Below are 26690 nucleotides of genomic sequence, written 5' to 3' on the forward strand. Positions count from 1 at the left end.
GAACATCATGAATCATGACCTTGAGGGGCATTCTACCTCAACAGCCTCAGATGTCGCCGAAACAATCATTTGATCGCCCGGCTTGTGCCGTCATGCGCATGTCGTGCTACCTACCGTCCCGCCCTGAAGTCTAAGTCTGATTCCCCTGAACCTCCTGGGCCTCAGCTCTCTCTCGAAAAGGAAACCGAATGTCCCATCACTTAATACGGGCAATGGTCTGATCTATTCCCAGGTCTGCTGTAAGAGAGCCCCTTTTTGCCTTACCTCCAACATCGAAGCCAACCTTCCTCTTACGAAGGTTTGAGAGCTTCCCAACTCATTCCTACGGCTCCTTCGTCGGATCCTAACAAATCCGTCGTCGTCGGTCGCCGCGGCGGGAGTCTTGGTTTGGGTCCTTCGTCTTCTGTTCCATCTCCTGTTATGCTTGTACCATTTGTCCTCGAAGCTCCTCCTGCTCTGCGAGGTTGTGGTGGAGGAGGTGGAGGAGTCGCAGTTCCTCTCTTGTCTTCAATTTCTCTCTTTATGAAATCTGCATCTATCCCCAAACCTCTTGGGGCAATTGTCCGTCGAGGAGGAGGTGTGAAGCTGCTTTGGTCTATTGTCGTTGCTCGTGGCTTTTGTGTAGGTATAGGGTTTCGAACTGGCGTCGCAGATATGTTCGACAAGGTAGGAGAAGGGGTCAAGGAGGGCGAGGCTGTGAGGTGGACTGGCTTTCTTGCTACGGGCGGAGGGGCTTTCTTTGAAGAGGATGAATTTGTTGTTGATGTCGAGAGACGACGTTCGATTGGTCTTGCAGGAAATGCTGGCCTTGGAGTTGGCATATCGTCCTGCAGTGATGCTTGAGAGATAGTTCTCGTCAATTCCGATACAGAGGGTGCAAAAGGTGGAGGAAGTTTCCTTGTGCCATTTGTCGCACCTGAAGTCATTGGCCGAGGATTTGGCGGAGGTTGAGAAGTTGTGTTTCTCGACCCTCGAGGAGGTGGAGGTCGTGGTACTGTCACCCAATCCGGCTCATCAGTAACGCTATAAGGGTTTGAAGGTCGCTTTGGATTTGGTATAAAGCCGTTCTGTGGAGGCTTGATAGCAGATCGAGCAGGTTGTCCACCATCAAGCCACCATTTTCTCTTGTCTGAACTTGCAGGTGGTAAGCCTGGTTCAATTGAATCGTAACCTATAAGGTCTTCATCGTCAGAATCATCATGCTGATTGCTGGCCGAAGTGTTGCCAATGTCAAGTTGACGCTTCTCATAAATTTGACGACTTAGCGATTCTCGGCGAGCCTCGTCGACAATGCTCACGGTGCATTGGAAAGTCGCATACACCGGACGATGGTCCGAGAACCGCAATGGAGCCGTGTTGTAGTTGATTTGCCTTAAGTTGGTGCCTTTTCTCAAAATGCGATCTGTCCAGGCAGGTATCCGAGCCTTCTCTCTGAAGGATGTTAGTAGCCGCTCTTTGCCGTCATTGACTCACAAAACATACGAGGTGTCATATTCATCGGTCCCAAGATCAAACTTGTAAGTAGGACTAAACGTGATCCGTGACTCAGAGTAATATGGAAAAGTGAGGCCTGCAACCATCTGGAGATTCAACTGCAATAGGTAAGTAACATGTGTTAAAGGGTAATAGAGAATATGGTTACCTGATCGTTTTCATATAGAGTCTCCAAGTCACCAATCTTGATAAGGTGCTTGACTTTGTCTGCGCTAAGCCCTATTCGATAATTAAAGTCTCCCATCCAAATGACGGTATCTAGGCAGAGAAGTCAATAGCGGGCACTGCAACCTAATAGGCTGCACTCACCATGATCATCAATTCCTCGATTCCGCTGAAACCTTAAGCCATGGTGAATTGTGGTGTAGTCCCTATTTCTCTCTTCGTAGTTCGCGAACCCAGCAGCAAGATGTGCTGTTACGAAGCAGATTTGAGTATTGGCGTAATCCATCCGAATAGCTACAGCCCCCTTGTTGCCTGCCATACCAGACATACCTGTCTTTTTCACAGCGCCTTCTACGTTCTTGATGTTCCGAAGAGAGGATGATTTGACAAAGATGCAAAGTGCTGCACCAACAAGCTGTCCACTTCGTAGAAGAACATAGTGTTCTCTCCCAGCTGCTCGTGCATGTCTGTTGAGAGTTTTCCGCACCGCTCTCTCCCAAGCTTGTTTTCGAGTGGGGTCACTGTTCATGATCTGCTGGGGACTAAGCTCGACAATTTCCTGAAAGCCTACAGCTACGATTTCAGGATGCTGTTGAGACGGATTTACACCTGGAAAGAGCCAATCTGACAGGTCTTGATCGATGCCTTCAGTACGACCGTTCAAGTTGAATGACCCGCACCATCTGGCATGTTTAGCTTCAACAATAGAGAGAGAAAGCCCAAACGTACATGTTAATTGCTTCGGTCTTTTGAAATTCTGAGCTCCGCTTGGCAAGCTCACTCTGTACATAATCGTTCATTGGGTCGAATAAGTGAACAGGCACTTGCCCCATCATTCGCCCAAGCAACACATCAATGGTGTTCTGACGGCCTTTGTCAGCAAAGTTGTTGATATATAACCGAGTCGCGCTTTTCCTGGCATCTGCGATTGCACCAGCAAGAGACATTTTGCCATGTCTTGTGAAGCTGGACTTAAGTGCTCCTGTGCCAGCATAGATTCGTGATAAAGCATCTCCATTGTCAGCCCAAAGACTTGAGTGACGCATCCAGAAATCCGAAGCTGCTCTTTCTCTTCGATGCTCGAGAAATGATTCAAAAGCCATTTGAGAAATAATCGTCTGAATAAGGTTGGTCCTGTCGAGACAATCAAGGCAGTTGGTCCGAAAAACTCCTTCTTGCTGCAGTACTACGACATTTCTCCTGTGGGGCTTCTCTTGATTATCCTCATTCGGATCTTCTATTTCTTCTGACATGTAGTATGCGAAGCCATCAGCGGAATTTTCGATCATTCTTCGGATCAAGCTGGCAGCTTCATAGCCCTGGGGGCCTTTCGTCTCAGCATGGAAGTCAAATTCCGTATCTCGAAGTAGCTGGTGATCTTTTGAGCCTTTCTCATCCTGGCGATTGAGTGCAGAATGTCTGATGCCATATCGGTATAAGCCAGTTAGCTCTGCCTCACCTGGTTTGGTCTCGCTGAGTAGGTTCACTACATGAACAGCACCATAATTCTGCTCCAACTCGCCGAAATGCTTATCAAATGCTGGTTGGGTTCCTTCGGATGACCGGGTGATGGAAATTTTCTGCTGTCCTGGAATCAGACCAGCAGCCTGCTCCCAGAAAACAGGTACCGATCCTCTGATCTGTGCATAAGAGAAGCATATTCCAGCAGGTTTCTCACTCGTCAAAGGATCCGATTGTCCAACCACTGTAGGACTCCAATATATTGTCTCTGACTCCACGAAGTTCGCTACGTTGCCGTCATCATCAATACCTCGACTATTGAACCTCGTTCCTGCTCTCCTGGCAGATAGCCTAGATATCAGGGTAAGAGAGGAAGGGAGGCCGGTGGTAGTTGTTCGTAGAGGATTAGAAGAAACAGGTATAGTGATCGTGAGAGCAAAGCCTCGAATAGCTGAAGTCAAAATCCGCGAGTTGTCTAATGCTTCTTTCTCATGGGCCACAAGCCGGGATCGAAATTTGACCAGCGGACTGATCATGTATGAATTCCACAGAAAAGATTCGTCTAGGTTGTCTACATCGAAGGCTGTTGATTCTGCAGATCTGCGAAGCATTAGCTAGACCTATAGGCAGAAATATGAGAGTGCTCACCTGTCTTGGAGCCTGTTGGTGAGATCGAAATCCGTGCTATAATAGAAGCTGCCATTGCCCAGCAATTTCTGCAACTCCAAGCAAGGATGTTCGATCCCCTCTCTTCGATTCAGAGCCGATCCATAATCCTGCCCTTCCACTGAATATGGATCCAACCCGTCACTGAAAGTATTATCAAATTCATTGCTATTCAAGCAATGAAACTCCACACCAAATATCTTCTCTACCGTCTCTCCAGGTCTCAAATTAGCCACTTTTGTAGCTCCCGTCACCACACATAGGAAGACATCGTTATTGAGGGTAATGAGTCCGAGTGTTCCATGAACAGGCAAAGGGCTGAGAGTTCGATAATCACTGAGATCCACAGAATCGAGCGCCGAGAACTCCACCATACATTTGGGCGCTGCGGCTCCGTCTACCGATGTCCGTACCTGCGTTGACTGGAGAGAAGTGAGGGATCCATTGCGGGGGTCGTCTGTTGCGGACGGAGTATGGCGGAATATCAAGGCATGTGAGGGCGTCACAAGAGCAATGGATCGCTGGGGGTGCTCCCGCAGCAGGACGCGGATAGACATGACTTGCGTATTGAGAATGGATCTGGATCAGCACTAAGGTTTCGTGGCATTTTGCGATCGATTTTGACAAGATCTGTTGCTTGTATTCATTTTTGGGAGGCTTTGTGAACTGTCATGAATGAGATCGGCGTCATCGGCAGAACATTCACCGCCTTTGGTGGCATTTAAAGGTCACGGGTTATCATCGAGCGTCGAAAATGAATTGGAGCGTTCTCATGGGAACATCTGTTTGATTACTGTAGTATGACGCTCTCTTGATAATGCTCTAGTTGTTCTGTTCAAGTAGTAGAAGTCAAAAGAGTAAAGTGTCACCTGATATCTAGGAGAACCCTCGAATAACTTCATCCTTTAGCAAGTGCTCTTACTCACAGGCCTTGTTCTTCGTCTTAAACATATTCTGTATCTCAACTCAAACGCTCAGAGCTTCCCACTAACTACGTCTCTTAGTCATGAGAGACAGTGAGAGCGCTTTTTGGTCTTTGTTCCTCTCCAGACAATCGAGATCATGCCTCCTAGCATCAGGCCACAATGATATCAAGTCACCCAATGTTCTTCATCCACAATTGTGGCTTGAGAAAGTTGATTGGATCCACCAGTCTCTCGTAACGACAAAGGCCCCGGCTGAACTGAACCATAAGGACACTCCGAATGCTCTGCGCCTTCAAAACGAACTTTGTGCGTACGTGGTTGAGACACAAAAGGAAGTCTTTGCAGGAGCTGTACGTCATTGGATTCCGCACACGATATATCAATTCAGAGTACATAATATCTGGTGATACCGGTAGGTGACGAGTCCCCAGTTTCGGAGTCATCTCCGTCTCCGAAAGCTGAGAAATGCAAGCCACAAAAAGATTGAAAGAATGAACATGAAAGTGACAACAAGCAAACTGACTTGAAATGCAGGAGACCAAGGCTAGTAAATCCTGTGGGCTTGAGGAGTACACGGTCTAAACTTTATTGCTAAGTCATGTGGTACTCGCATGTAGGGTTTCGGAAATAGAGCTACCCAGAATGCTGACACCAGCAGGTCTATGCATGACTATTGAACACTGCCGTGATTTCCGAACTGGCGCGGAGAGTAGGACGGAGTGTTCGTGATTCCGGTGCTTTGTGGCTTTCGGGCCGCTCTGGACTGCGAAAGTACATGACACCGTTTTGCGTGGCTTGCCAAGTGCCAATGAACGAACCCTTCTTACACTTTGAGGAAATTCCTGAGTTAATCATTTTGACGTTTTAAGCGCCAAGCTTGAGATTGTCTCAAGCCTCGTCCTCGGGGCCATCGAATTGCTTCAGGATGCGAACATCATGTTATCAGATCAAAATAGCTATTCTGGGAGAGATCGATAAAGGTGCTTGGCGCGATCTGGTTATCCTGGATGATGCCGAGGAGAATATGACCGACTAGTGGAGCGGTGGTGTGTAATAAGGGCTCACGGAATTCGAAGAAAGGGGGGGGGTGTAAAGTCGACAATTGCAACTCAAGTCCATCTGCTGTGTTCGCATGTCGTGCAATTCCCATGTAACATCTGATGCAGACCACAGCGAATGCGGGATTCTCTTATCTCCCATCCATCAGGAACCGATCGAATAATCTGAGGAAATGTTCATTCATCCAGGCCGACGGAAGCATTTAACCATGAGTTCAGTGCTCATGAGCCGTCCCCTTCATTCCTGAGAAGAATGACGGAGGTGGCACTGGTTCATGATGATTTCTTCTGCGGGTGTCAGCAGGAGTGGGAGAGTCGATGAAGCAGGGAGAGAAATGTGGCTTCTCTTGAATCCTCGATATCTGGTTCGCACGGCATCGAGTTCCTAGTTGTTTCGTTTGGGACGCAGAGCACACGAAGACAACGCCAAGAGAAGTGTCAAAGGTTTGCAGAGGCCGGTGGAGGTCTAGGCTGGTCAGCGTTCGGCTCCTGGGAACACAACGCTAGAAGTGCTCCGGCGGACCTAGCAGTAGGCCCTTCTAGACGAAAGTGTACCGTGCAGCCTACCGAACAGGGGCAGGGATGCTGAAGGAGATGTGTGCCAGGATGCGCAGAGGGGACAGGACAAGACAGCAGCAGCACGGTGAAGCGCACAGCACCTGCAGCAACCCGTTCTGTATCGCCTTCCACAGCGAACACTCCTCAATCTGCGAATCGTAACTATCCTCAACTTCTTCTCGCTCGCTCATTCGTGCGCGAGCTGTTCCGCTCCCACGCATGCACCCACGCCAGCATCCACACCTCTGTGCTGCTTCTTACTCTGCTCTTCTCCAGCTCTGCGTCTTGCCCCAATCATTATTCCCGCTACTGGACGCCCATACCAACCCACGCTGCTGCAGGAATCCCCAGGGATCCGATGGCTCCGTTGATCTGCTCTTGTTTCTGGTTAAGTGCAATGTTGATCGATCAGACCGATTCTCTAACGAGTTGAATACTGCAGCACCACAACCACCACCACCAAAAGTCGCCTACCTCAACCCCAAACAGTTGGCCTTGCTCTCCTTTGAAAGACCCAAGAATCCTATTGAGGAGGAGGAGGAGGATCTTGGCGAATAGTCTTCGGCCCTGCGGACTCAGGCTCCTCTAAGCCTCCACCAGAAAGCACTCAAAGAATCGCCTTCTTCCTGCCAACCAGGTTACCTCAGCAGTCTGATCCCGTAAGCGCATCCCTGAAGTCCCAGTCCCTATCAGGGCCCGGGTCGAAATCGCCAAGGCGAGCCGTCTCTAGCGAGTGGAAATAGACCACCGAACTCCTGGGTCTGGGCCTTCGACTTCCACTGGTATGCGGCGTTAGATGTGAACCTCCCCTCACAACAAAGCCCAGAATTCCCATATTCTCTTGGCCACTCAAAAGAACCCAGACCTGATATGCTTTGCTTGGTGTGTTCTGCTCGGCCCTTGTCACAACTTCTTTTTACGTCCAGACTCCAGACGCTCACTTCAACAAGCCGAACCCGCCCCCATCTCCATTGTCACCTCCACCGAGCCTCCTCTCTTCAACCTTGTTCACATACCTCACCACCTTGCACAATTTCCTCCCTATCATATCGAGGCCTTCCTGCCGGTATTTCACACGATCGGTCCTGACGCACATCCAATTGCAAGTGGTTTGGGATACCGGTGGACTGGGCCCTTTCGACAAACAGAATCTCGATACAGCTTGACGAGTCACTCTTCGATATTTGTTTTCCTCACCAACAGCGCTGTTGTACCACCGCCGTGGCTTGATTCAGTCTTCTCAACACGGCTGGCAGTGCCGATCTTATACTCTGGATGCCTTCCCCATGACAGCCTTCATGGAATGTGTAATGCAGGAAATACTCCAACATCCCGACGCCTTCGAACCCAGGCCTTGCGGCCCTCGAACCTTTAAGCCTCTCCGACAACGAGCCAGAGGACGCTTCTCTGGCGACATAAAGAGTCCGAGCCCATCTCGGGCGGTTGGGGTGGAGGAGATGGACACAAAACCTGAGGAGGGCACACCTGAACCGGACGACATCATCGACCGATCAACATTATGTCTGCCGGACTTTACAGGTAATTCGATTCTGCACGGTGGGGACAACGGCTTCAAGAATGTTCTGCGACAGTACTTCCCATCTTCAGAGAGCAATGCTGCAGAACGTCTGGTGGAGCTCAAGGCCAGACTGAGAGAAGCCTCGACACACGACTTCTGGGGCATATTGATGGAAGAGATGTGTGATATCACTGGATCACAATGTGGGTTTGTTGCCAAACGGATGCTGGTGGATGATCAAGACAGCGCGGTGGAGATGCCAGAACTGGGAGAGCCAGGATCATGTTTGATGGGAGTCGCCTTTTATATCAACAATGGTGCGGATGTTAAGGAGTTATATCGAGATTACCGCTACCACGCCTATGGAACACCATGTGCCCACATGAGGCACGACAAGATTTTCATTGTTCCAGAGAGGATGACGGAGTTCGTTCCAAACAACCCCAATGCCATGCCTTGGAAGCATTCCGAAGCTTTCATAGGGCTACCGCTTTTCCACGAAGGGAAATGCTTCGCTCACTTTGGTATGATATGGTCTTCTGAAGGTGCAACCAAGAGAAAGCTAGGATGGACTTTTATCGAAATGTTCTTGCATTCGCTGGAAGACATGATTCTGCAACGCATTTTGGAAGGGCGAGGCTTCGCCAAGGAGAGTGCAGCTCCTGACTCGGCTCCAGCCAAGGTCATTCCTTTATCAGCCATCACTGCATCTCAATCACTAAAACCTTACGCTCGAAGTCTCTCTCATGAACTGAGGACTCCAATGCAAGGTGTTGTCGGTATGCTGGATATTATGTATTCGACAGTACTAGATGCCATCGCCAATCAGCCAAGTGATCACGTACGGGCTGTGTTCAAGGATCTCAAGAATCACATCGAAGTCGTGCAGGGTATGTCCGTCTCGAACATGAGTGGGCAGATATGAGTGCTGACACCCAACAGACAGTTCCAGACGAGCCGTTGAAGCTGCTGATAACGTTGTTCATGCTTATGACATGAATATGCAGATGCCAGAAACACCTTTGACTCCCAACGACCTAGATATCTTGAAAGGATTGGTAACGCCGAGTTTAGAATCTGACCTACAGTCACCTCCAACATCAAGAAAGCGTGAGCGCACAGAAGAACTAGACTTCTTCCCTGGACCGCCAATGAAACGAATGTTTGCAATGACTGAATCGGATATCTTGCGGACTTATTACCCGGAGGCAATGAACTCGGATGGACCTACCATCTCGATTACCGAGACTGTCACTTCGACGATGCCTCCTTCCGACGTCTCGGTGACAGAGAGCGAACCAAGGTTTAGCCCTTTACTATCTCCAGCTATAGTCAGTCCAACGCTGCGACGCGTCATTACGAGAGAATTTCTGCGCAGCCTTGTGAATGAAGCGTTGCGGAATGGCCATCCCACCAGCGAAGTTCACAATGAGACCGACTTGGGGGAGAAAATTGATGTCCAAACTATTAGCTCCAGGGGTGAGATCCAGCATCGAACGATCCACCTAGAGATTGAGTCCGATGTTCCAGAAGTTATCATCACTGAGGAGCAGTATTTGCAATTCGCGCTGCAAAAGCTTGTCGACAACGCCATCAAGTTCACCGAGCATGGCAGCATCACAATAACGGTCAAGATTTCCAGGAACGCCCAGGTTGTGGAGATATGGGTTGTTGACACTGGATGTGGGATATCAGAGGCATCGAAATCCAATCTGTTCAAGCCGCATTTCCAGCAAGACTCGTCAATCAGCCGCTCGAGGGATGGTCTTGGTCTGAGTCTGTTCAACGCAAAGGCTCACGTGAGGAAGAAGTTAGGTGGCGATGTAACTCTAGAGCGTTCTGATACCGAGGGTCCTTCGAAAGGTTCAGAGTTCTTGATTAGGTTACCTATCTCCAGCCAAGAACCAGGCTTCACAGATACACCACTAGTCGGATCAACACCCCCACCTGGCTTGAATCAATCGTGCCGGGTTTCACCTTGGCCAGACAATAACGTACCCTACATTTCCAGCTTGGACTCGTCGACTTCGACCTTGCCATCCCGGTGCAAGCAGCCAAAGCAAGCCTCACGCAAACGCCAGTCCTTCAATCCGCAACTAGCTGCCGACTACCCATTGAACATCTTGATCGCTGAAGATAATGCCATCAACCGCAACGTCGCTGTCGGCTCGCTGAATAAACTTGGCTATGCTAACGCCAACATCACTGTAACGTTCGATGGGCTGGAGGCTGTGAAGACATACGAATCGTCACTCGACAAACCACCAGCGGAGAGGTTCAATGCCATTCTGATGGATATCTGGATGCCAAACATGGACGGCTACGAAGCAACACGCAAGATCGTAGACCTCGCGCGCGAGAATGGAGAATCGACCAAAGTGATCGCCGTCACCGCAGACGTGACTGGAGAATCGGTCGAGCGAGCGAAAGCAAGTGGCATGGAGGGCTTCCTCGCAAAACCATACAAAGTAGCAGACATCGAACGACTAATAGTCGAGAACTTCGACAGATGCTGTTAAGCATCCTCGGTTTTTGTTCTTCCCATCATGAAGATGAAGATTATTTGAACATGTTCCAATTTGGAGCATTGATTGCGTTTCTAGCGGTTTTATTTTCTTGGCGTTGGAGCGATCGCAAAAAGATATGGCGGAATGGAATGGACTTTTGGGATGGGTGCATGATGAGGCTATGGGGTTGGGCATGTACTGGCGTTGTAGAGCGGCATTTACCGATTGATTGGATTTGGGTGTTTGGCATATATTCTGCTCATAGGCGGGATAGGTAAAGATGAGTTTATATGAGAGAGAAGAGATGAGACGAGGTTGAATGCTAATGTGGTGGCGGTTGAAAGGCATTAGGTAGATGAGTAAAGTAATTAGAGCGTGATGCGAAGATGAGAATGAGATGAAGTTGACAAAGCTATTTTTATGTGTGGGGATGATTGTGATTGTGATTGGTGATATTTCGCTTTGGTGTTGAAGTGGGGTCGGGACTAAATCGGGTTAGTGTTGATTATGTAAGATTCTTATCAACCTCACTTCTGACTTTGGGGCTTCACTCACTACAACATAAAATGACAATCTCGACTCGATAGCATGTAACTTGCGGTTAAGTCTCGGTGTCAAGTTGACATGTTCAGTGCTCTGCGCCTCTTGTCGCTTTTTGATATGCGTTTGCTGCGAGTGCATCAGGAGTCAAACTGAAGTATTTCGATATCAGATGTCCCCGCTCGAGTTATTGTTTTGTCATATTTGGTGTGTTCATATTCTGTAGTGTTGTATCGTGATTGCAATTCTCTCTTGATAGCTCATATATGAACGGTGACGATGGATTTATCTTTTTTGTTCTTGTTGTCGTGATCAACTTGCAAGTGAGACTCGACGGTATTCACAATGACTTCCCAATTCTCGGATGGCGATGCTACGAACTCAATACTCCGACCTCGGCACAGATCTATTGAGGGTCATACTACCTTTTCGTAAGTCTTCATATGAAGTGTTGAACAGATAGCTGCGCTAGTGCTGACTTGACAGTTCCCCATCAACCATGATCAAGTTTTTCATCAGTGATGAAAACAACACCGTTGAGTTCATAGTACACAAAGAGACAGCTTGTAATATCAGTCCAGCTTTCAATGCAGCTTTTAACGGCCAAATGCTCGAGGGTCAGATCCAGCAATATTTTATTGATGACACAACCGTTCGAGCGTTCCGTCTACTAACGCAATACATGTACTCGCACAAGATTAGAAACGTTCAGTTGGGTAGCGAGTGGCACAACACCGTCGAGTGGTGGGAAGAGCATAAAGATATTGCTTATGATGAGAATATGAGCCTCGCAAGACCATTCCTTCCAGTAGTTATTCGCATACGACAATGCTGCTAACACTGAAGGTTTGATTCTAGGTCGAACTCTGGGTGCTCGCTGACAAATATCAAATCCCCAAGCTGCAAAACCTCGCAATGACTGCTCTGCTCGACGTCCAGTATCAGAACTTGACGGTTACCCCTAGATCCTGAGATTGTGCATTATATCTATGAGTATACGTTTCCAGATAGCAACCTACGCAGATACACTGTGGATTTCATTGCGCGTAGTCACGATACTAATTCCTTCATGGGTACCGATTGGAATAAGACTGACTATCCTTTCGATTTTCAGGATGATTTGGTTGTCGCTTTGGAAAAGGAGAGGCAGAAGCATCTTCGAAATCGCAAGAGGCCTAAGAGTAAACGTTTCCGTGCGGCGGTCTACCATGTTCCGACTTCCTAGGTCCCAACGGGTCTCATTATAACTGCAATAGAGGTTGATAAATCCCACTAGAAGAAAGGCTGGAGATATTTAATAATATACTGTAACGGTTCGGAGATTTGAGTGTCACACTGAGCGTTATTTCTATCTTGTTTGCTGAAGTCATCATGGCTATGGCTTCTCCCGTTGAAATTCCTCGTACACAGCCTCGCCTCTGCTTCGTCGTGTGACTCGCGGATTTGACGATGTGTTTGTGAAATCGTATCTTTAATTTTGCGCCAGCCTTTGGCAGAGAGCAACTTAGGATCAAAGCGAAGTTCAAATTTAGCGCTTAAAACCTAGCCACGAAGAATCCAATCAGGTTTCCTGGTCACGGTACCTCTCAACTTCCTCAACCCAAAGCACTAGCGCAAGCGTGTGAGAAATCTCATTGACTTTCAGATCTTCTTTCTCGAACAACACCTCCGTCTTAGAGCCTAGTATCAATCAACAAGATACCTTCTCCGCGCACACGCACAAAGTTCTACGGCTTCCTAAAGTCCTACAAACGAGGTCAATATGCCTGCCCCACATTACCTTGCGCCTTCTTCCGAGGCAGCAAATCAGCTTCCCGGTCTCGTTACTATTGCGCCTTCCGGGCGTTCGACTTCTGGCAACAACGGTGTTGTAGATGCTGAGTTTCCGTTAATCACTGAAAATTCCGGTTCCGAAGACAAACTCCGCTCTCCTTTAGCTGCACCCGACTCTTCCGTCATAGAAAGCAGCGGCGAGTACGATGAATGGTATGATGGGAACGACTCCGCTGTACGAGCAGACTTCATAGCCGCGAATTCTGTCCCTGGTCCTAGATGGTAGGTACGTTGCACTACGATCATGTACTGTAGACTGACCCATCCCAGGCGTGAGATGAACATGCTCATGTTTATCATCGGTAAAGAAAAATAGCCCATCACTATTGGTCTTGACTTCGCATGCTGCCGTTGCCCAGCCTTTATGGCAGCCTTCCATGCTACCTTCGACAGGGGAAAATTCATTCGGGGCAGCACACTTGAATACAGGATCAAGAATACTACGCCAGACGCATTCGGAATACTAGCCGGTTGGCTCTATACTAGAAAAGTCGACCCCTACGATGACAATGACGAGGAGAAAGAGTATCACGGGAGTGCCATTACTGCTTTGGTAAGACCTATTTTACACGCAATTGAATTTTCAATGTTTGTGCTCCACTCAGCCCCAATTGGCACTGACTCAATCCTCGTGCGTAGGCAGAAGCCTGGTCCCTAGCAGAACAGCTCAATCTCCCGGTGCTCCAGAGCGGCATTCTGCAAACCCTCGTCGACATGCAATATTTGCACAAAATCAGCCTCGACGACAAAACTCTTTGCTACCTGTACAAGCACACTTCTCCAGGCAGTCCACTCCGTCGCTATATTACTGTAAACACCGTTCGGGAGAAAAGCATCAGAGATATTGGGTGGGACGGAAGTCTTGGCAATGGTTATCCCAAGCAGATGCTACAGGACATGTTTCTTCTGTTGATGCAGGATAGGCAGGGTTATGGTGACTTGCGGGTGGGTGACAATGAGGCCAAGATTGATGCGAAGAGATTCTTCGTTCCTGTTCCTCCTTTTGCATGAGGGTTGATGGGCTATGGGTGGTGAGTTTGGGTGTTGGTATAAGCTGTAAATAAATGATTCCTTACAATGAAGATCTCACTCACTGACTCTTGGGCTTTGACATTTGGTTCTGGGTTTTCGATTTTTGAACCAATGAAGAACAAGGTGGCCGAAGTACTACTAATCTCTAATAGGCGTTTACGCCACTTGTTTCTGTTAATAGGGGAAGAGACTACTCCGAGTTGGGATATTAAGGACGGAGTTGGGATGAAAGCACTCGCGTGACCCTTCGTAGATGAGAATCTTGCCAAAGCTAGTCTTCCACCTTGAGCCTAGTGTTCATAACATGAACGTTCTAGCTCGATCGCAAACTTATTACCACCCATCATACTTTCTCCTTCTTGCACCACAATCTCCACAATTCCACAATTAAACAACTTCACACCAGAACCTCTTCAAATCGCCACCATGGGTGAAGAACGTGCTACCTCTTTGCCCTCAAATATCACCAAGCACGCAAAGCGCAAAACGAAGATGTCTACTCCATCTTACTGGAGCTCTCTCTTCAAGAAATCATCCAAGTTAAGCTTCAAGTGAGCAACGTTTCTCTTAAGACTTCTGGGAATTCAAATTTAGTATACAAAACAACACGCTAATACTACTCTAGGCCAATGGGTATCATTAGATTTATCATCGGCCCGGATCGACACTCTTGCGATATTCACAAGGAGGCTGCTTGTCGTCATTCCCCAATCATCAGTTCAGCATGGGATGCGGCATTCGACAGCGAGCTCGATGAGAACAACAGATTGGAGTATCGCCTGGAAAGCACAACTCTTCGTGTATTTGAAATGATCGTGCAATTCCTCTATACGGCGAATTTCGACTTTAAAATGGTTAAGTTCAACAAGGACGATTTCGATGCCCGTCTCTCGAATCTGGTAAGTCACAAACCCTAGCTCAGTTATATGGGCTTCGATCCTTATGGCATAGATATTGTACGAAATACTTACTCGATGTATAGATTGGTCTCTGGATTTTGACCGGAGAGCTTGGTATGCACACTCTCCAAATCCTAACCCTCAAAGAGCTTGGGGAGATTTGGTACGAACACAAACTCCCTCTATCTGTCGAAGCCCTCAGCCTCGTACACGACCGCACGGGTCCGGAGAGCATGCTTCGAGCATTTATCGTCCCCATGATTGATGCTCATGATGAGGTTTCTACTATCAAGGTTCCAGAGGGTTGCCCGACAGAGTTGCAGATGGATTTGGTGTTTTGTTTGTGGAGGACAACAGAAAGCAAGTCCGCGTCGGAGCCGAAAAACTCTTCGTCGAACGCCGATGGATGAATATTGAGATTTGATTTTGTTTTCTTTTGTTTTGTTTCTAGCATGGAGGTCAACGATTGGGGCGTCATGGCTTAGATTTTTGGGGTGTCTATCATGGATTGGTCATTGCCTGTGATCACTTCAAAAATTGCATAACTTCAGTATCATTCTCCAAAGCTTTGACTTGTCCGCAAAATCGTAATTCATATTAAATCTGCAAACGCGATCGTTTCTGGACAGGTGATTCACCGTTGTAAGTCGGTAAGAACGCGCCTTCCTTTCTCAGATTTTCTCTTTCTCCCATCCACGCAATCAATTTCTCCTCACGTCAACGAAGACAAGAAAAACAGTCGAGATCACTCTCAAACTGTTCAATTACATTCCAGTGCTTCTGCGCCGGATCCTTTCTGTTTACCAGCTTCGCACTGGCCTTTGAAACAGATTGATTTCATTATCGATCATGGCAACACGCTCTGCTGGCAATGAAAAGAGTTTGGGGCATGGTCAAAAGAGGCAGAGAGAGGACGAGCCCGATTTCTCGTACGTCGTGAAGGAGCTTACGAATCCTGACGTGCTCTCATGTCTTGACTGTTCTCTTGATACAGGAATCCAACCACGCTCGTCACCTTTATCGTTGGTGCAGAACCCAACACCGAGAAGTTTATGGTCCACAAGGAAGTTGCTTGTTTTGGCTCGCCAGTCCTAGATGCCGCGCTTGATCGCACCTCCATCGAAGGGGACGTTTTGAAATATACCATGGACAGCACCACTCCACGGGCATTTCGATTGTTAGTTCAATGGCTATACAGCAGAAAGCTGAAAGTCTTGCAACTACGAACTCTTAGTGAGTCGCCGACAACAACTCACCAGGCACGGGTGGAGGCTGCGCAGTCTGAAGATGAAAGTTTGGCAGAACTCTGGGTTCTTGGTCGTGAGCTTTGCATACCTGATCTCCAAAATCATGTCCTAGACAAGATCTTTGCCATATATCGCTTTAGAAGCCGGATTCCGTTCACAACATACCACTACATATTCAAGAACACCTCGGGATGGTGTGGTCTCGCCAGATATACCATCGATTTCTGTCTCCGATACCTGGAACCTGCGTGCCTCGAGAAGCATCAGATTCATTTTCCTCGGAAGCTACTAGTTACCCTTACGATGAGTTTTACGAAGCAGAGGGACTTGAGAGTGGAGAGTGGCAGTGCAGTTTTGGAGGACATTCTGCCAGCAACGTACTATGAAAGCAACAATAACGATGTGATCCTCGCGGCCAATGAAGAACGTAAGTTCTGTGGTTCTGATTTCATGTTTCTATGAATATATATGAAGAAACATACGCTAACACATTATTTCAGCTGAAGGAATCTTTGAATGATTTGTGATGCTGGCTCATGGTGTCGACTTCCAGTATTATATTCAATTGATAGCTCAATAGCTTAGATATGCGCTGACCTGTCATCCACGCAGTCATTGAGGGGTACGTCTCCATCTCTGGGTGCCGGGTACCAGGTGCCAGGTATCGACGACTTGAAGCACTTTTTGTGGTGGCCCCTTGAAGCCCGTCATCAAGTACTTCGTTCCAGTCAGTGATATTAGGTATCAGCACTTCATGAAGACTGTTATCATGGTATAGTAGCTATTTAATTGAGATCACTCTTTGATGAGACTTTGATGAGCTACCCCAGCCTATGCTTTGACTCTCTCAAAGACGCCATTTCTATGTACTCTCGAAGAGCTAAGCTGAGCTCTTGTATCCGTGATACCAACGTTTTTCTTCTAACGACTGCGCTGGCAGCCTTCAACTGTAATTAGTTCTAGGTCATGGTATTGGTAGTAGTTATAACTAAACTGTTGCCCCGCTTTGAGATAGTTTCCCCGGAGAAGCTCGCTTAATATCAGGGGCTCGCTTATGTAAGGTATAGGTAGGTGAAAGTTCGCTGACGTGCAATATGCCAGTGCTTCCTGATACTACACTGTGTTTATTCACTGCTCATCCTTCTTAAAGTAGTCTCTAACGGGCTGACCAGAGTGATGGTGGAGTGAAATAACGGACTTACTGAGGAGCAATCGCCCGGCTCCATGTGATTGTTCCAAGCAGCAAGACAACACTTGACCAATTACCTTCAACATGGAGAGTTCGAGGCCTCATGTAGTTTAAGTAGAAAGTAGCAGTGGTTTATCAACTAGCCAAATGCGAAATTTTGTCTGTATTTCTGAGCTGCTGCCTACAGGTGAGATGATTCAGTGATCTAGTCTTCTGACAATTATTCCACCCATCTCCTCCCCATGATAGCAGACGCGCCTATATAGGCAAGCCAGGAAGACTTACTACGCAAATAATAAGGTTTCTGTTTGCGCTACATATGCTCCTAAATAACAATGACAGCTTGCGTCTCGTAGCAATTCTTGAATAATGATTCACCTACTAAGTTTGGAATACTTATTGTTGATACTTCCCATCTTATCTTTCCATGAAGTCAATTCCATAGCTCGATCATTCGATTTATATATGTTAGAACTTAGGAGACGTAACGAAAGCAAGCAATCAGTAGTATTGCGCACTAGCAAGCGGTACTTAGCACCTAGTGTGCAAAAGCTTTGAAATTAGTCCATTCTCATTAATGCGCAATTTTCTAGCTCTGTATGCCCGGTTCTATTGCTATATTACTCCATTCTGTCTTGAATACATCACAACACAACACAACGTCCAAATTCTGCATCACCCACGACTTTCGCTCTTGAATGCTCTTGGCTACACCTCTGGACATTGAAACATTAGCACACAATACAAGAACAATCCTTTTCTCTGTCGCTATGGCTGGAAAACCGAAAACCGAACAAGTCGCAAAGCGAAAGGACACCGAAGATAGCACCGGCCCAAGGAAGAAGCATCGAAAATCAGCTTCTACGTTCTCGTGAGTACAGTACTTGAACTATTTTGGCCTTGACCCCCCCGGGTTCTAACATGTTATTCTAGGAAGCCAGCCATCTTCGTAACCTTCCTAATCGGCCCCGACCGCAGTGAATTTGTTGTTCATAAAGAAGTCGTCTTCAATCGATCGCAAGTTCTCGCCGCAGTATTCTCGAGCGATTGTATAGAAGGTCAAACACAAACGATGACAATCGAAGACACCACTGAAGCTGCTTTCCGCTTCGTGGTTCAATGGCTCTACTCTGAAAAGTTAGAGATTGCTCAACTCGAAGCATGGAAAGACAAAGTTGCAAAGGACACCAAGTTTCTCACAGAGGCCGAACAAATGATAGCCATCGAGGAGGATCAGGTACTGGCTGAGACTTGGGTACTGGCAGACAAATATGGCCTTTCTGGCCTGCAGAATCTCGTCGTTGGATACATGACAGATATCTTGAAGTGTACATGCATTCCCTCGACGAGGACTTTCAAATACATCTATCAGCACACATCCGACGATAGCCAATTGCGAAAGGCCTGCATCATCTCACTGCCTATCTCGATGCTGTGATGTTGAAAAACAATCCCGAAAGGTTTCCCAAACAGATGTTGCATGAGTTTGGGGTCTATATGCTGGAGCGACAGGGAATCAATGTCAATGAAGCTTTGGGAGAAACGATGAGAGACTGTGTGGTGCCGGTAGATTAAGCTTCAGTGCTTGGCAGAGTAGTATCAAACTCATCTTTGAGAGGATTGACAGGATGGCTCATGATATGTGCGATTCATTTGCTTGCTCTGTGGGCCGAGAAGGTTGTGTTTGCAAAACCGAACGAAAATATTGAAATCTCATCCAACTTTTCAGTGATACTTGCTTTATGATTCTTAGAACCATTGTTCTATAAGTGACGATAATTTCTTCATTAAGTACCCTTACATATCTAGCCGAAGCTACAGAGTCAATCACATCAGATCTGCTTTTGGAATTGAAGTCAACGAAATCACCCAAAAATTTACAGATAGCTGACGAGGCTTAGGAAGACTTTAGTCGAGACTTTATTGATTTACTAAAGTTCCCTTAGCATTGAATGCAAGCAAAGAACAAAGTCTCAGCCCTACCACCGCTAAATCCACGCAAAAGTTTCACCACCGGTCCCTAACTATCAAGAATCGATTTTTGAAAGTCCGTCACGTCTTGAAGCAACTCAAGCTTAAGATCCTCCGTAGGAAAATCGTAGTTGACCGGTAGTGGAAGCCGTGGAAGCCGACTATTAGCACAATCTCTCATCCTCGCGCGAATTTCCTGGAATAAACCGCTGGCCGTCAAACCACGCAAGTCTTGGGATCCGTTGGCAATGAATGCGATATGTTTAAGACCCGTCAAACTTTCCAGTAGTCCGATATGATAATATGGTACGTAACTCCAAAGGGTATCTCTATCGCAATATCGACCCCACATGCAGCGGCCAAAAGCGAGATATCTGACGGCGTGTTTCTCGAGGTAATGCTGGTCGTTTTTGGACTTGTTTCTTTCGACGAACAACATCTGGGCATATCTATCGTGGATGTAGAGAATGTCATTTTCGCTGTTGAAATAGATACCGTGCTTAGTTTGATGTTGGAAGAGAAGGTCATAGGATTCTCTCATGACGTGGTAAGACTCTCGGCATGTGTGCGCAAGAACGGCAAGAGGCTCTGGATGCCCCTTTCCACGACCAAGGACTTCGAATCTGGGCAGGTATGGTCGAACGTTGCCGTATACTTGGACGATGCGAGAAGTCGGAAGAGCGAATCTCCAAATCTTTTGGCGTAACTCTGGCGGAAGTCGAGGGAAACATGTGAAGGACGTCGTGGTAGTTTGCTCAGCTGTCATACTCATGATGTAAAGTTGACAGCGGATGAAGTAGAAGAGACGATGCGAAGATTGTGCGTTAATTATACTTTCTTTGACGCGGATGTGGGTCCAGTCCAGCGCGTATCACGTGTTTGGAAGGTGAATTCGTATAACGAAAAGGTGAATCGACGTATTGAGGTAGCGGCCCCAAGTCAGAAGACGGTCAAGATCTCATATTATTTTATTCGTGTTCAAATTCGCAAGCAATAAACAAAACTGAGATGCACTAAACAGAATTTATTCTACCTCAAGCACGTGATTAGATGCCCCTTTCCCATCTTCGCTTCTCGTCTTTATCAAGCATCGTCCGGATCTCGTCCCTGAAGCTGCATCTATTGTTGTTAAGCTCAAATCGACGCATCTTGGTAGTCGAGTCAAGGCTAAGCTATGAGTGTTCAATAACTTTCGGCTTCATACGTTATTGATCTCAACAAACAGCCTTACAATTTCATCACCTCCATGGCTGCCATTGCTTGCGAAATGCCTGAAAGTCGCCCTAGATATTCCAGCTGACTTATAATCCACTCCTTTTGCTCCATTGGTGTGATCTTCATTTTACCAATAACGAAAAGTGGGTGGAGGAGAGAATAAATGCCAGCCGTATAGGGGCCGGCTTCAGGTTGCGATGCATTCTGATTTAAAAGCTCTCGTGAAAGCAACTGTTGGTGTTGTAGAAGTGGCAAGTATCCAGCGTGTTGGGCAACTGTAGCACAAACGTCGATGGACAGTTGAATGATTGTCGTAGAGATACTCTGGTACCGTGCGGGCGTCGGGTCAAGAGAAGGGTGGCAATTATCCAAAACCATCTTCTGGAGAAGTATGCGGCAGAGACGTAAGTAATTCCAGTATCGAATGGTCCAGGCATCATCGTATACATGGTATATTCCGTTGTAGACCAGGCTCGAGTGAGAGTACCGAAAGATCTCATATCGAAATGTTGAACGCAACTCTGAAGCAATTGCCTGGAATTCATTATCAAGTTGCGTGGCGGCAGAGAGGACATACGAAGAGCGGTCCGTCTCCTGGTGACTGTTGTTCTTTAAAGACGCCGATAGGTTGGTGAACTGTACCATGAGATCTAGAATCTGCCAAGAGCAGCTGTCCTGGTCAAGGCTTGGCTTGATGTTATTTCTCAAGTCAAACAATGTAGGTGGGACGGCATGCTCCCTCTGCATACATGCAGCAACTACAAGTGAATACGCCTGCAAGAACATCTGACGCCCAGGACGAGTGTTCAGTGACCGAGGTCCACGAATCTTGAGAAGCGCCAAACCGCCAGTTATCTGATCGAGGCATGATTCTACATCTTGGTGGTAAACGTACGTCACAGTCTCGAATGTTGACAAGAGCATCGCCGCAACCAAGGTGCTGTCTTTTGCAGCTGTTTCTGGAGACTGAAGTGCAGTGTGAAGGGCCCGGATTGCGGAGTTGCATTCAACTCGAGATTTATGGAGCATGCTGACTATTCCATGGGAGTTCGCGAATGCAGCGAATCCTGCAGCATTAAGAGAATGGTGTAAAGCCGGATCAACGTGTTGTTGGCTGGCTAGGAGTTCTGGCAGGAATTCGTATTGACCCCTGTCAAGAATCCCGGAGCCCACGACAATGTGATATGACAAGAAATATGCGAGTGCCACATTATCAAGATCCAGACTCAGGCTCTTTGATGGGCTAGCTGACTTGACTACAGGGCTATGTGATCGTCCATAGATCTGCAACGCCGATGCCTTCGGATCTAAAACAACAGTTTTTAGGACTTGTGGCCCAGGCGGTTTTCCTGTCGTGGTCATATATTGATTTCGGAAAGTGAGATCCGTAATGTCTTTATACCCAGGACATTTTCATCTTCCCTTGAGACAACGATTGCATGAGGGCCGTGTTTCGTCCCACTGTGTCTGCCGTCAATAGAAGCAGCTACGAGAAGTATTTATGAGATCTTACTTTTATCTTTCGTTGGCGACAAGTTGAACAGCCTGTTGCAAATCTCCCTCGATATGCCATCACTTCACTGAGACTAAACGCCCACGATCACTTTCAAAGGAGGGTTAAAAGTTCAACCACGGTTGAGGGTGGGTCGAAAGTCTGGAATTGCACAGTACATTCGGCTGATTAAAACATTGTTTCCGGTGAGATTCAGTGTGATCTGAGCACGATGCCATCGCTCAAATCCCATGGCTGAGCTGGTTCTGAGGCAACTACGCAGTTGTTGCTGACGAACATGATGCGGATAAGGTTTGTGGCGCCAAACTTACTAGGCCGAAAACAGAAAAGGGGGCGCCGGGGCCAATCAGCATGAGTGCCTGCAACTAGCTCTTTACTCCACTCATGGACTCTCACGACTTGAACCTCATGCATACGAATGACAACGGCTTCGGGGTGTATGCTATCGGCGCAATGTTCTATCAATTTGAGTGCACGCGGCACAACATTCATACCGACTATGGGTAGATAAAGCCTCTTTGGCGTGGGTAGATTTTCTATCATGTCTCGTACATCTCCTCAATACAATCAATCTATATCACTACTATCCATAAGCCTCACAATCCTAACCTCATGTCTAACGAAAAGCCACCAACAGTTCTTATAACTGGATGTACTGATGGCAGCATAGGGCATAATCTCGTCCTTTCGTTCGCTCGTCAAGGCTACCAAATTTTCGCCACTGCTCGTCGAGTCTCTGCAATGTCTTCTCTAATTGCCATACCCAACATCACCTTGCTTGAACTGGATGTCACCTCTCCTGACTCTATCCGGACCGCTCACGAGACTGTCTCGGAGTTCACGTCTGGCAAACTCGATATTCTCTACAACAATGCTGGAGTGCGCTTCATGTCCATGGGCATTGACACGACTTATAAAGTTGCTATGGACACAATGGCCGTGAACTTCTCTGGCATCGTCGAAATGGTCCATGTTTTCTCAGATCTCCTCATAGCGTCCAGGGGAAAGATTGTCTTCACATCATCTGGGGCAGGGAAGCTTCCCGTCCCGACGCAGGCTATGTATAATGCGAGCAAAGCCGCACTAGACTCGTATGCTATGACGTTAAGGATCGAAATGCAACCGCTAGGAGTCGGTGTGATAAATGTTATCACTGGTCAGATTTCAACCGGTGCGGATACGATGGGTACACAGGCCTTGCCTCCATTGGATGCCAGTATGTTGTCCATTCCTGCACATATTGTTCGTATTGTCGATTGGTAATCTGACTAGAGAACAGAATCACCATACAAGCCAATTGAGAAGGCTCTCAGCAAATTCTGGACAAGTGATCGGCCAATGATGGATGTGAAAAAGTATTCGGATGCTGTTGTCCAGAGAGTGATCGGGAAGAGCTCGCCAGAAGTGATTTGGATGGGTACTGGGTTCGTATGGTGGATGAACTTCCTGAACTTAGCTTGGCTCTTCAATGTCTTGATGGCACGAGAGTTTGGCCTTAACAAGCTGAATATGGAGAAGGTTTGAGTCATACAATCAACTTGCATTCTGATGATTTTGAAGTTAAACGTATTCGGAAAGAGAATCGTGTCACGATTTTGATTGGAATTCTTGGAGCCTTGAATTTTCATCTTTGGCTTTCGGCATCACTGGACATCCCAATACCAGAGTCGTAGCTGCTTGCAGACACATCGCGCCTCCCTCTTCTGCCTTCATCGAACTTATATGCCAACGGCATTTGCTTAGTTGATCCTCGACGTGCTGCTGAATCCGTGGAAGATTCAAATACAGGGTTAGAAGTCTGGCTTTCAGTCCTTGACATTCCAATTCCTGGATCATAGCCCGATGAGGATGGTGCCCTTGAGGAAGTTCGACTCATTTGCGTTTTCTCCGAACTAATGTGGCTGGATCCTGGCGGCCTTTTTTGGAGGAATTTGTCTGGCTTTCGCTCCATATTGGCATTATCTGCCATATTCCTATGGTTGTTCGCGTTATGATCAGTGATTGGCGTAGCGTAGTTACGCAAGTCTCCCCTAAACTGAAGTGAGTTCCTTCTTGGAACAGGTTGTTTTATCTCAAGAGACTCCAAACGCCGACGATCATCCTTGCTGAGGCTCACCCTGTGAGGGAGAGGCGTATCGGGAAATGAGGACGTATCACAGTCCATGCTCCCATTGAAATGAGCCGCATTGGTCTTATGGGTGTGGTTCACCGAGGGTTCCCTGTGCTTAGATCTGCTCTGACGGCTCCTGGGTAATTGCTCAGGCTTGAGGACTGGCGCTATCGAATTATCAATGGCAGTTCTATTTCTAGTCTGATCTCTTGGGAGATCTACGCCAATACCGCTATGGGTTTCAACCTTAGGTCTTCCTTGAGGACGTACATGCTCCTCTTTTTGGCGAACATTCTTCTGTGTGCGGTCATGTTGTGGGATTTTTTCCATGGTGTTGAGTGTTGGACGCTCAGTGAAGTCTCTTCTGTCAGCAAGATTGATAATCCTTCTTTGCGCAAGAGGTAACGGACGAATATCACCTCCCACTTGGTGTTTCTGGTACATGTGCGGTACATCAGAAGGAGATATCTTTGCAGATAGAGGCACTCTTGTCAATGGTACACCGTGCTGCAATTGCTCGTTTTCTGAGTTGTAGTTGGGTGATCTGCGTCTGGATCTTCTGAGCACCGGTTCTGGACGTTGTGACGAGCTCTTCTCAACAGTCACATGACTCTCCTGTTGCGGATGTACGAGCTGCGATTGGATCTCTTCCGTTCTCGTGTATTTATCTTGTCTCTGTGAACGGGGTTTTGTTTGTCCTTGCCTAGTTACATCGGGGATCACATCACAGTCTTCTCTTCTGGATGATTCCTCATCTTTTCGCACAAACAGGTCGACTATTCTAGGTTCTCCGTTTGCAACCCAATGTTTAGCAGCTGGAGTTGGTTGGTATGGCTGGTGGAACGGATAAACACGTTCGAGTTTGTCTTGAAGAACAGTTCTGGGTCCGACAGCTGGATGTATATCCACACGTCGAGTGTTATGTGTATCTGTCGGACGGACCTCGAGACGTGTGTTTGGAGGTCGAACGTCTGGAGGTAGATCATTACGCCGGATATTTGGGCCTGTATTCAAAAGTGGAATATTCAAAGCTATGGTCTCGGCTGGTCCGTGTTGAAATGTGTTTGAAAGTAGGTCCTTTGGATGAATATTTGTAGGTTGGACGCTGCGAGGTCTACGAGATCGTTGATCATCAGGAATTGTCGTTGAAGGTTGGTGAGCGTCTCTTTTGGGAACTTGAATTCTAGTTGACAGATCATCTCGCTGGCCAATGGGTCGGGTATATGTTATTGATGCTGTCAGAGCATTGTTTGCTTCAGGTCGCTGGTTAGGACTGACAGCGCGAGTTGTCCTGTAACGGCGACGATGCTGGTTCGGGCGGCTCTCAATTGGTGGTGGACTTCGTGTATAAGAAATGGATTCCGTCGAGCTCGGTATGCTCCCATTATAGAGTATTCGCCCAACTAATAGCTCCAAACCATCGAGGTCAACACCATTTGAGACAAGATCGTTTCTATTTCTTATGCGTCTGGGATGTTGTATCTGAGTCACTTCGAGAGCTTCTTTCAGATCTTCTCGGCACTCAATCTTTGCCCACCCTTCTTCCACTTTGCAGTACGTAAAGCTCTCAGGAAGGTGGACCCAACACTTTACTTCCTCAGCCCCTCGAGGAACGTTCTGAGGGTGGAGATCTCGATTGATACTAATTGCTCTTGCCTCGGCGCTCAGCAAACTGCAAAGATTGTTACCAAATCATACATAATAATGGATAATTGATGTCTGGTGTGACATACAGAATAGCCATGGTCTGGATTATTACATCAGCCCATTGTTGACAGTCGACAAGTTGGGTATGAAATTCTGTAAATAAATTGAAACCTGGGAGTCCTAACAATATCCAGTGAAAGAACCTGGTAGCAAATTGCTTCCTATACCTCCTGATGAATCTGTCGGCAGCGTCGATACGCTTTCCACAGTATATGCTAAGGGATCCAATGGCCTGGCGAAGTTCTCTGGGAACTGAACAGGACCGGCATTCTAGTCTGTCTTCCATTTTCCGTATGCTGTCCCACAATTTTCTCTGTAGCCTTCTCAGGGTCCGGATGTGCCGCCTTGAAGACATGATCGGTGAGGCTCTCTATTAGCAGAGGAAGCCGTCACGTGTTGCTCCCGTCTGCCCCATGCTTCATTGACGAGCTTCAGGTCGTGAAGACGGTGAAAAAGGAAGTCATTGTCCTCCGCAGGGTTCTGTCACGTTTAGAAGTGATTGTCCCGGCGGGAATCAACAAGACTTGCTAGCTCTCGCCGGAGTAGGTCATCTGGGCATCACGCCACCGTTCTCGGTGGATTTTCTTTGACCTGCATAGTCTTTGCAGAGCAGCAGAGGGTGCTGAGCTAAAGCAGGAGAGAAACCCTGTGACCACTCGCAGCCACTTTGCTTATCTTCACTCAGGCTCACGAGCGATCACTTTGGAAGAACTTGAGCTCTGACTTCGGACGCTTGAGATACCCCGTTCTCCGTCAATAATCCCAATATTATTGTACCACTCATCGAATATATCTCAATCAGATGCTTGTCTCTCAGTCGGTTAACTCTCTCTGCTTTATTGAAGGTTTCAGGATGATGGCTCTCACGCCGCTGTCAGAGCCTTGCAATATGCCTGCCTTGCACGCTTGTGAAATTTCATATGCAAGGACGGCTCATCTCGAGGCTCTAGTAGCTTTGTATTGGTCCACGTTTCGCATCTCGCCCAGGCTCTTTGATAAAGTCCAAAAATTTGGTGAAAAGTCTAGAGAATCCTGGCGCAGCACGCATGCGTTCTTGGCTGCGCAATCGAGCGTTTGCGC

The 26690-nt window shown here is 47.4% G+C and overlaps 11 protein-coding genes across 11 annotated transcripts; 7 read left to right on the forward strand and 4 right to left on the reverse strand.

Moving 5' to 3' along the window:
* Positions 1-78: 78 nt before the first annotated feature.
* Positions 79-4567, reverse strand: LY89DRAFT_311031 (uncharacterized protein). The gene is made up of 6 exons (XM_018206632.1): positions 3769-4567; positions 2389-3720; positions 1804-2342; positions 1643-1752; positions 1483-1592; positions 79-1431 (listed from the first exon to the last, which is right to left on the reverse strand). Exons 1-6 carry the CDS (start codon positions 4341-4343, stop codon positions 291-293), a joined length of 3807 nt encoding a protein of 1268 aa, XP_018077164.1. The 5' UTR covers positions 4344-4567; the 3' UTR covers positions 79-290.
* Positions 4568-7614: 3047 nt separating this feature from the next.
* LY89DRAFT_664596 (HHK17, histidine kinase-group VII protein) lies at positions 7615-10366 on the forward strand (the record flags this gene model as incomplete). Its single annotated transcript, XM_018212784.1, has 2 exons — positions 7615-8737; positions 8790-10366. The coding sequence occupies 2 exons, from the start codon at positions 7615-7617 to the stop codon at positions 10364-10366; spliced, it is 2700 nt and encodes an 899-aa protein (XP_018077165.1).
* A 657-nt stretch (positions 10367-11023) lies between these two features.
* Positions 11024-11866, forward strand: LY89DRAFT_777844 (uncharacterized protein; the record flags this gene model as incomplete). The annotated part of the gene is made up of 3 exons (XM_018222166.1): positions 11024-11325; positions 11381-11702; positions 11753-11866. The coding sequence occupies exons 1-3, from the start codon at positions 11240-11242 to the stop codon at positions 11864-11866; spliced, it is 522 nt and encodes a 173-aa protein (XP_018077166.1). The 5' UTR covers positions 11024-11239.
* Positions 11867-12656: 790 nt separating this feature from the next.
* Positions 12657-13738, forward strand: LY89DRAFT_664598 (uncharacterized protein; the record flags this gene model as incomplete). The annotated part of the gene is made up of 4 exons (XM_018212785.1): positions 12657-12949; positions 12998-13029; positions 13087-13280; positions 13367-13738. 4 exons carry the CDS (start codon positions 12657-12659, stop codon positions 13736-13738), a joined length of 891 nt encoding a protein of 296 aa, XP_018077167.1.
* A 447-nt stretch (positions 13739-14185) lies between these two features.
* Positions 14186-15068, forward strand: LY89DRAFT_728926 (uncharacterized protein; the record flags this gene model as incomplete). The annotated part of the gene is made up of 3 exons (XM_018219323.1): positions 14186-14310; positions 14385-14658; positions 14742-15068. 3 exons carry the CDS (start codon positions 14186-14188, stop codon positions 15066-15068), a joined length of 726 nt encoding a protein of 241 aa, XP_018077168.1.
* Positions 15069-15507: 439 nt separating this feature from the next.
* Positions 15508-16425, forward strand: LY89DRAFT_728927 (uncharacterized protein; the record flags this gene model as incomplete). The annotated part of the gene is made up of 3 exons (XM_018219324.1): positions 15508-15587; positions 15653-16332; positions 16406-16425. 3 exons carry the CDS (start codon positions 15508-15510, stop codon positions 16423-16425), a joined length of 780 nt encoding a protein of 259 aa, XP_018077169.1.
* A 1439-nt stretch (positions 16426-17864) lies between these two features.
* On the forward strand, positions 17865-18532 carry LY89DRAFT_664601 (uncharacterized protein; the record flags this gene model as incomplete). Its single annotated transcript, XM_018212786.1, has 2 exons — positions 17865-17965; positions 18028-18532. 2 exons carry the CDS (start codon positions 17865-17867, stop codon positions 18530-18532), a joined length of 606 nt encoding a protein of 201 aa, XP_018077170.1.
* A 491-nt stretch (positions 18533-19023) lies between these two features.
* On the reverse strand, positions 19024-19976 carry LY89DRAFT_311363 (uncharacterized protein). Its single transcript, XM_018206634.1, has 2 exons — positions 19078-19976; positions 19024-19025 (listed from the first exon to the last, which is right to left on the reverse strand). Exon 1 carries the CDS (start codon positions 19835-19837, stop codon positions 19115-19117), a length of 723 nt encoding a protein of 240 aa, XP_018077171.1. The 5' UTR covers positions 19838-19976; the 3' UTR covers positions 19024-19025; positions 19078-19114.
* A 118-nt stretch (positions 19977-20094) lies between these two features.
* On the reverse strand, positions 20095-22032 carry LY89DRAFT_777846 (uncharacterized protein). Its single transcript, XM_018222167.1, has 2 exons — positions 21794-22032; positions 20095-21741 (listed from the first exon to the last, which is right to left on the reverse strand). Exon 2 carries the CDS (start codon positions 21640-21642, stop codon positions 20293-20295), a length of 1350 nt encoding a protein of 449 aa, XP_018077172.1. The 5' UTR covers positions 21643-21741; positions 21794-22032; the 3' UTR covers positions 20095-20292.
* A 236-nt stretch (positions 22033-22268) lies between these two features.
* Positions 22269-23322, forward strand: LY89DRAFT_607648 (NAD(P)-binding protein). Its single transcript, XM_018210469.1, has 2 exons — positions 22269-23009; positions 23073-23322. Exons 1-2 carry the CDS (start codon positions 22406-22408, stop codon positions 23315-23317), a joined length of 849 nt encoding a protein of 282 aa, XP_018077173.1. The 5' UTR covers positions 22269-22405; the 3' UTR covers positions 23318-23322.
* A 95-nt stretch (positions 23323-23417) lies between these two features.
* LY89DRAFT_664605 (uncharacterized protein) lies at positions 23418-25965 on the reverse strand (the record flags this gene model as incomplete). The annotated part of the gene is made up of 2 exons (XM_018212787.1): positions 23418-25575; positions 25637-25965. 2 exons carry the CDS (start codon positions 25963-25965, stop codon positions 23418-23420), a joined length of 2487 nt encoding a protein of 828 aa, XP_018077174.1.
* Positions 25966-26690: the final 725 nt, after the last annotated feature.

The sequence above is a fragment of the Mollisia scopiformis genome, assembly GCF_001500285.1.
Source record: "Mollisia scopiformis unplaced genomic scaffold LY89scaffold_3, whole genome shotgun sequence".
In the NCBI taxonomy this organism is placed as follows: Eukaryota; Fungi; Ascomycota; class Leotiomycetes; order Helotiales; family Mollisiaceae; genus Mollisia; species Mollisia scopiformis.